This window comes from Watersipora subatra, chromosome 3 (assembly GCF_963576615.1).
Source record: "Watersipora subatra chromosome 3, tzWatSuba1.1, whole genome shotgun sequence".
Taxonomy (NCBI): Eukaryota; Metazoa; Bryozoa; class Gymnolaemata; order Cheilostomatida; family Watersiporidae; genus Watersipora; species Watersipora subatra.
Window position 1 is genome coordinate 56,136,391 of NC_088710.1, and position 7,904 is coordinate 56,144,294.

At 34.3% G+C, this 7,904-nt stretch overlaps 1 protein-coding gene across 1 annotated transcript; it reads left to right on the forward strand.

Moving 5' to 3' along the window:
- The first annotated feature begins 3,183 nt into the window (after positions 1 to 3,183).
- LOC137391727 (UPAR/Ly6 domain-containing protein qvr-like) lies at positions 3,184 to 7,191 on the forward strand. The gene is made up of 4 exons (XM_068078259.1): positions 3,184 to 3,360; positions 4,353 to 4,403; positions 5,466 to 5,627; positions 6,866 to 7,191. Exons 1-4 carry the CDS (start codon positions 3,321 to 3,323, stop codon positions 7,087 to 7,089), a joined length of 477 nt encoding a protein of 158 aa, XP_067934360.1. The 5' UTR covers positions 3,184 to 3,320; the 3' UTR covers positions 7,090 to 7,191.
- Positions 7,192 to 7,904: the final 713 nt, after the last annotated feature.

Below are 7,904 nucleotides of genomic sequence, written 5' to 3' on the forward strand. Positions count from 1 at the left end.
AAAAATCTGCTTTATGCAGAAGGTTTACAAACATTTTTCACGTTAAAGCTGATTTCTACTTTTTGGCCCCGAGTTTAAATATGAGTTTTCTGGCCAATTGGCAATCGGCACCAAAAACCCTGTTATAATATTTGCTGGTATTTTGCTCTATTGTCTATTAATCTATTCAAACATTTAAATATTAAAAACTTCTACTGCCTATGTAGACTAATGTCTAAGATAGGTACTGAGTTACTCAATGCTGAGTTAGACCTACATGATATATCTTTTTTATATTACTATTAGAGGCAGTTGAGTTTAATAACAGCTAAACATAATCAATGATAGCAGTTACTGGTTAAAACAAGGACTAATGTCTAGATACTGCTGTAGATTTTATCATACTGTCAAGAGTAAGTAACTCCATCTCATTTACAATTGAGTTAAAATATTTTTGGCATGTTGACTAGTTGGTGTGAGGTAAGTTTTTTGCTTGCTGGATAATAGTGATACTCAAAATAAATTTCATTTCCATAATTATACACCCAGCTGTCCTAAACCTAATTAGAAAATAGTGGTTCAAATTGGGTGAGTTTTAAAAATGTTTGAAATATAGAATTATTGAAAAGCTACTGTAAGCACTAAAGAAATAGTGAGTTGTTTTAGACCTCATGATGAAAAAGGCAGCATTTCCACTAAACAGGATTTATCCTCTCGTTGAAAAATGCTTCAAATGTAAACAACTCCAAATAGTTTTGTGTTCTCGAGTTGATAAAACAAAAAAATTTGTTTTGTCGAGCTATAATTGCAATTCAGTGGTATGATGCCAAAAAAACATATCATGAAATTTTTTAAGTTTGAGGTTATTTACAAATTAGATAGTTATCCAACAAATAATAGACAATAATGAAAGTGAGAGGAGAAAGAGAAGACAAAGAGAGGAGTGAGAGAGAGAAAAGAGAGAGCCAAAATGATGAAAAGTGTGGCGGATGCATAGATGAGAAACTTGATATTTAAATTCATTTTTAAAATTTGTTAAATCTTTTTGTTAAATTTATTTTAAATGTTTATTAAAAATCTTTTAAACACTTGTCAAAACCAGTTATCCTTTGATAAAATAAATGTCAAACCATTCATTTCATTCGATTGACTAACGGATGCCCTTGTTTAAGATTCTTGTATAGAATAACACGGAAAACATTTATGTTTGAAATAAAATTATTTCAAATATATTAATAAAGCAAAGGAAACAGCTTACGATAATAAAATAATTTTTTTGACCAATTATTAATTGACTAATTGTACTTTTATAACAGAAAAGTTAGTTTTGATAGCAATTAGGAACTACACTCAGTGGAACTTCAATTTGGGTGGATTTGATTTCTTGAAAAGGTTTCATCAACATCCAATTAAAAAAGAATAATAGCTATTTTATTTTGAATTGAAAATTGAAACATTAAATGAACAACATATAGCCATCGCATGAATTGGATTATGTCATTATGTATGTCACTGGCTGTTCTGTTCTACAATTTTAAATGCCACACGATACTTCACAAAACTAGATAAGCACTGACTCTCTGCGATACTAAGATTAATATTTTAGTACTATTAATCTAAATGAAGCGATTAATTTAGATTAATATCTTAGGAAGGCTCATCCAAATTGGCTTTACACTATTATATTCTATGCAAGAAATCATCACTTCTCTACTTTCAGATTATGCAAACTTGAATAAACATCGGAGGAATATCACCGATTTTAGCGTTTTAAAAACTAAAGCAAAACAATTTAAAGAGATGTAAGTTTTATTCCGCTTGTGGATAGTTTTTGCATTTATAGAACAAAGTGTTGATAAAGTTTTATGAAATGAAAAGATCTATTGTTAGCAGAGATAACAAAATAAATACAATATGCTTGAAATTACTTTCAGTTTAGTATATTACTATTTTCAATTTCAAGCCTATTGTAAGTTGGTCGTTTCAATTTTCTTTTCGCTTTAGTATATTACTATTTTCAAATTTGAAAAGACAAGCTAGCTCCATTAAACTGATAAAGACAATTTTTTTTCCTGTTGAAAGGTAATATAACAAAATGTGACTATCATTTTTAGCAAATGTAAACTTGCTCTTTTCTATGAGCCTTAGTCATTTTTATTGGAAATTTGAAATTCCTTAAACTAGTAGAGGTAGCCTTTGTGTTAGGTATATTATCAGGTAACCTAAGTGTCAGGTATACATAGCATCAGGTAGCTTTTGTGTTAGGTATATTATTAGGTAACCTTAGAGTCAGGTATAACATCAGGTAGCTTTTGTGTTAGGTATATTATCAGGTAACCTTAGAGTTAGATATAGATAGCATCAGGTAGACTTAGTGTCTGGTATAGCATCAGGTAACTTTAGTGTAAGCTCTAGGTTACTTGAGAGCTGGTTACCACCAAGAAAGCATTATTGATTTTAAATACATATTTTCATAAAAATAATGGTCAGATTTGAATACTTTTGTGAAAAGACACCTCACTTTTAATGAAAATATAACATAGCAAGCATGTCATGTACACGAAATTCCGCTGAAAGCATTCAAGTCAGAATATTTTAGCAAGATTCAGGTACATGAGCAACTCAGCAGCCATGCCCGGAACTCTCAGCAATTTCAGGTCAGCTGTGAATGACAATTCATAGAAGTTTATAGATTTTTTTAATGATGGTATCAAGGTCAAATTTGTATTTTTCTTTTGCGTGTTAATTTTAGGTAAGTGGCTTTATGCTTAAATGCTGTACATACCGAATGAGTTATGGTACTGTTTGTGGAGGTAAAATGTGTCAAATTTTACCTGATAGTAGTCTACAAAAATAAAGTTGACGGCTCACTAGCCTCTAGATGTCATATAACACTGCATATCAGAACATTTAATTATATAAAACAGTAGATTGAGAAGAACTATTTCACCCAGAGTGCATGGTAGCTGCTAACTGCACTGCATTATGGGACCAAGGTTTCAACAGGCATTTGTCCTGAAACTTATTGTACATATGCTGCACAAAAATCTATACGTTACGCAAGTATTATCCTATAGCCATGTGTTTCATTGAATCCCCTGATACGCGCACCTCACCCGTGCGCTCAGTTTAACTGTAGAAGGTAAAACTAGCATTGATTAGTTATGGCGATAATTACTTTTGCTACCTTGGCTATGAATAGATACAGACATTCGCTACTAACTAGCTGCAATGCATGAGCCATTTACTCTGCTCTGCTATTATATGTCGAGTACTCGGTAATAGAATTGCTGCCTTTCCCTACCCAACAGACAACAACTAAGGTTTTCTGACCGCCTGCCATGTTGGGGGATCACTGGATCTTCTTAATGCTGTACTTTGGTGAGTGGATCAATCAAGTACTTAACAATTTTAGATTTAATTATTAGAACACATTTTAATTAAACACTATATTGTACTTTAAACCGGCAACATTAGATAGGGTAATGTTAGTAATCCTTATCATATTTTATCACCTGAGACAGACATTTTTGGTGCGATGAATGATAGCAGAGTTTCACAGAAACTGATTCAAATTTTTTTTATCGCTAACCTAATGCGGATGCTGTCGGCGTGTTCTACAGATCCATATTTTTCAAAATCTCCTTTTTGTTCTCTTCTATGAAAAACAGCTTCTATGTTTGCACTTTTAGAATTAAGCAGGTAGATACACTGTAAGGGAGAACAATCTGGCAGCATTTTTACAAATGCAGATGTAGGTGAACCTCTGAACAGTTTTTTGTATGCTTTTAGTGTTTTGTTAATTATATCAACTTTAGTTTCAATAATTCTATATTTATTTTGGTATAAACATTAGCAATGATGCAATTAGTAAGTTTTGAGTAGGGGATAATTCGATGAGTATTATGCTAATTATGCTGGCGTAAAGCTGCCGATGTGAAAGTGATCGTTCATTGCTTTAACGGGAAAGAGGGATAAGTGAAAGATATAGTTAGAGATAGTTGGGAGATGAGATGACTAAGATGGGCACAGAATTCAAGCTAGCAAACCAGTGACACACTCGCCGCCGTTACTTCAGAATGGTTGCATGGCTATATCTTGTTATAGGTATGTAGAACGTAATACCTGATTTTTCAAATATCATAGCCAGAAACAGGAAAACTATGATCAAGTAGTTTGAATGCTGCAAGTTAAGTAATAGCAAGATGTCTACCTGTAATATCATCATGCAAATCCAAGTTTTCTCTTTAATTTTCCTTCAGATGCAGTAATAAAGCTAATAGAGCTATTTTTAGATCTTTGTCTCATAACTTTCCTACTTTTTCCTAATTGTTTGTTTTTATTGTCAAACCATGATTTTTTTGCCATTTCAGTTACTTTAATGATGCCTATAAAAGCGGCTGCCGATGAAACCGAGTGCCCTGGTAAGTAGACAACGAAAATACGATTGAACTCCTAGGAGCACGTGTGGCAAGACAAAGCCACTTTTACAATTTTTTGTATTATGACAATCACCTAACACCGGCCTAGTCAGCTTATAACTGCGATCAATATCTTGCCTATACATTCAAGCGAGCTGATTATTTCTCCATGAACGGCTAGATATAATCTATAAGGCTGTAAGTATGCTGAGGTGTTAAGACTATAGATTACAACCTCACAACGCACGAAGCTGGCATTTCAACTCCAGTAACCACCTGCTAGATATTCCAATCGCAAAACATTGTTTACGTATCATCACCTGCAATACACCTCCTGCAGGATACTTATATGACTTTTAGTAAAACTAATGAGCACTAAATTATGTCTTTCAAAGTTAATAGAATATTTGCAAAGGATGATGAACGGTAGTTCCTTTTTTGCTTTTGATCACCTTTGGCATAATTTTAGCTAACGTTTGTTTCGCTTGTAGTAAGTTGGCACAAAGTAAGTCAGACTTACTCTCTCTGAGTAAGTCAGCTGAGTTTGCAAATGATTGATTGCTGTTAGTATAAAAATTCTTTTGTCGCTTGATGTGGAATAGCGATATTTTGTCTGGAAATTCTTTGCGAAATGATTATGTGTTACTTATGATAGTTTTGCATTGGATACACAGTGTTAAGTTGGTAATTGATAATAATTGATCTGATCTTATTGAAAAGCAATAGCAATCAAAGCTGAACACTAATTATTTGGCGTGAATCCACCGTTATACTCATGAGTGCCCTCAGACCATCAATAACAGTATATAGAAACTACCTGCGGGTAAATCACAACAGCCTAATAGCGTGATCGAGCTAAGAGAGGCTGGATAATTTGAGCCTGGTCACAGACTAGCGGCTGAGATCAGTTATAGGACCAGCCATTGTGTAGCTGGAGCTGTATTCATGGAGATTGTCATAACTCTGTCTTTCTGAAGATAATGACTGAAGCAGGCTGATGTACATAAACTTCCACTATTCTCATTGGTCAAATTATCTCGTTTAACGAAGATGTTTATTTTGTAGTTGCCAAAACGGTTTACTGTTTCGATTGCGATTCACGACACCAACCATTCTGTGATGACAAGTTCAATAAGACTGATCCACTATCACTGCAGCACATCAAGAGATGCAGCGGAGAGTGCATAAAATGGGTTCGAAAAGAGCCAACAGATTCTATGTCAACAAGTTAGTGACAACTTAACAATCCACTCGCTAACTAATTGAAACTTCAGACTATTTTCCACACAAAGTGCAAAACACAGTGCTTTTTGATTATGTGACAATGTGTGCAGCTGCTTGCTGATGTTTACACTGTGCAGATTTGGAGTTGTGTGCACCCGTGTTACCACGCGATAATTGTTTCAATGGACAATCGCGTGTTGCAGACTAATGCAGGCGCTTTGTTGGACTCCTGTCTTGCTTAGCAGCATGTACTCATATCGAAATGGGAATGACCGAAGGGAAGAAAATATTTAAAATGGGATAGCTTGCGCCGCATTACCTGGCACAGCATTTACAAGTGCAGTTTCTATCTTTCATAGACATGAAACGTTTGATAAAATTTGTGAGTAACAAAAGTCGCTTGACTGGTGGGTTTTTGCCATTTCTTGTGGATGATGCAAACTTGCAGATCAACTGTGACTTGGAAACATAGTGCAGCCATACACAGTGCAGCATTGGTTTTGATTACAAATAGCGGTGAGCATTTTTACATACGCTAGAGCTTTAGGTACAAATAATATATACAGATTTCAGTGAAGGTCTAACAACAGTTCTTCAAGCAGAATCTTCAAATGTTATTCATGCCTGACAAGAGATTTACCAAGATAATTTTAACTGAAAGAAGATACAATATCTTGAGTAATGTCATGACTAACCCGCTGTAATAACTTAACTTAGAACACATCTACAGATGCATAGAGATGTGTTCTTCCAATTAGCTCAGTTGAAGCAGTAAGCCAAGCTACCAGCACATGGTTGGTATTATCTTTTTCTCCACAAATATATTTTGATATTATTCAGTAGAAAATGTATTAGAAAGTTACAAAAACTTAGTCTTGTGTCCAACTTAAATATATCTTTTCTTTTTTACATTGATAATTAAATACATTATACAAAAACCAAGTTTACTTTTTTGATAAAATCCATCCAAGTTTGAGGTTATTTGATCTTTAGCTCAATAGATATTTGTTTGAAGACGAAATATTTCTAATCTTATATCATGAAAAATGATGATTACTATGTGTGGTTTTCAGCAAATTGCTGAAATACTTAAGTAAAACATGAAAGTTCCAGCTTCATCATAGCAGACAGCATATAAACTTGCATGCCTCAGTATAAAGGCACAAAAGTTTATATGGTAATATTTGTTAATATATATGGTTTATATGGCAAGTTTATATTAATAAAATATTGTGTTTCAGCCAATTCAAACCGGTACGTTCTGAGGAAGTGCAAGAAGGATGTAGATATAGACATGTACCTTTCTTCTGACATGTGTCTGACCGAAAGTAGACCAGGCTCTGGTCATATGTGCACTTGCCAGGAGGACAGGTGCAACGACGCCCCTTCAACATTTACGACAAGCGCTGGTGTAGCACTCCTGCTATTCAATCTCGCTATGCTTAACTTGTTGCCAAATACGTAACATGTTAAATACTCATCCATATTAATAGTTACATATGTACATGTGTTTGTATGAGCAAAAGTTATCTATTAGCAACTAGCTGTAAATGGAATACCAGATGTGAAAGGCTTATTGTTTTGTACAGGAACCTAGCATACTGATTTATTTTAATAAAAATATCAAAGACAATACGAGAGTGTGTTTGTATCTGCAGATCATGGAGAAACTAAACTATAATATTATGCTAAGATAAAGCATGGTAGAATTAGACTGAGAACAGTCCGAAAAGTAAATATTTGAGCAGCTACTAACCAATTAACGCGAGTAACCTATGTAATTATAGCTAATCGCCACTCAATGGAAGCTGCATTCAATACACGCGCTTAATCAATGAATTATAACGCCTAGGACCTTCCTCAATTACGCTCCAAGAGCTGTCCACGACAACTTAACTGACTGAACGACTTACGAGAGCGTTCATCTGCTTCTAAAATTAACCTTCTGACTGCATTGCAACAAACTTGCGAAATCCTGATTATCATAAATAGAGAGATTTTAAGCGCAGACATGATGTTACAAATAGCCCCAGTACGAGCCAATGGAGCTTAGATAATAGTATGGCAGTGGGTCTTTACCAGCCTCCTGCCAAGAAAGCCAGAGGACACTCTCACAATTTTTCAGATATTTCAATGATATGACATGAGATTTCCATAAACCTTATACAGCAACAAGTTCATATCTTTTTTAAATATGTCAAAATCAATATTAGGTTTGCCACTTTTGTACAGCTCTTATGAGATGGATGGTTCAAATGCTGCCACCAACATGTTTTGCCT

What these genes read in the sequence shown, in the direction of transcription:
- LOC137391727 (XM_068078259.1), top strand. Translation starts at nt 3,321, where the DNA reads ATGTTGGGGGATCACTGGATCTTCTTAATGCTGTACTTTG. An exon ending in CTTCTTAATGCTGTACTTTG is followed by an intron (nt 3,361 to 4,352) that starts GTGAGTGGATCA and finishes TTGCCATTTCAG; the next exon opens with TTACTTTAATGATGCCTATA. An exon ending in AACAGATTCTATGTCAACAA is followed by an intron (nt 5,628 to 6,865) that starts GTTAGTGACAAC and finishes ATTGTGTTTCAG; the next exon opens with CCAATTCAAACCGGTACGTT.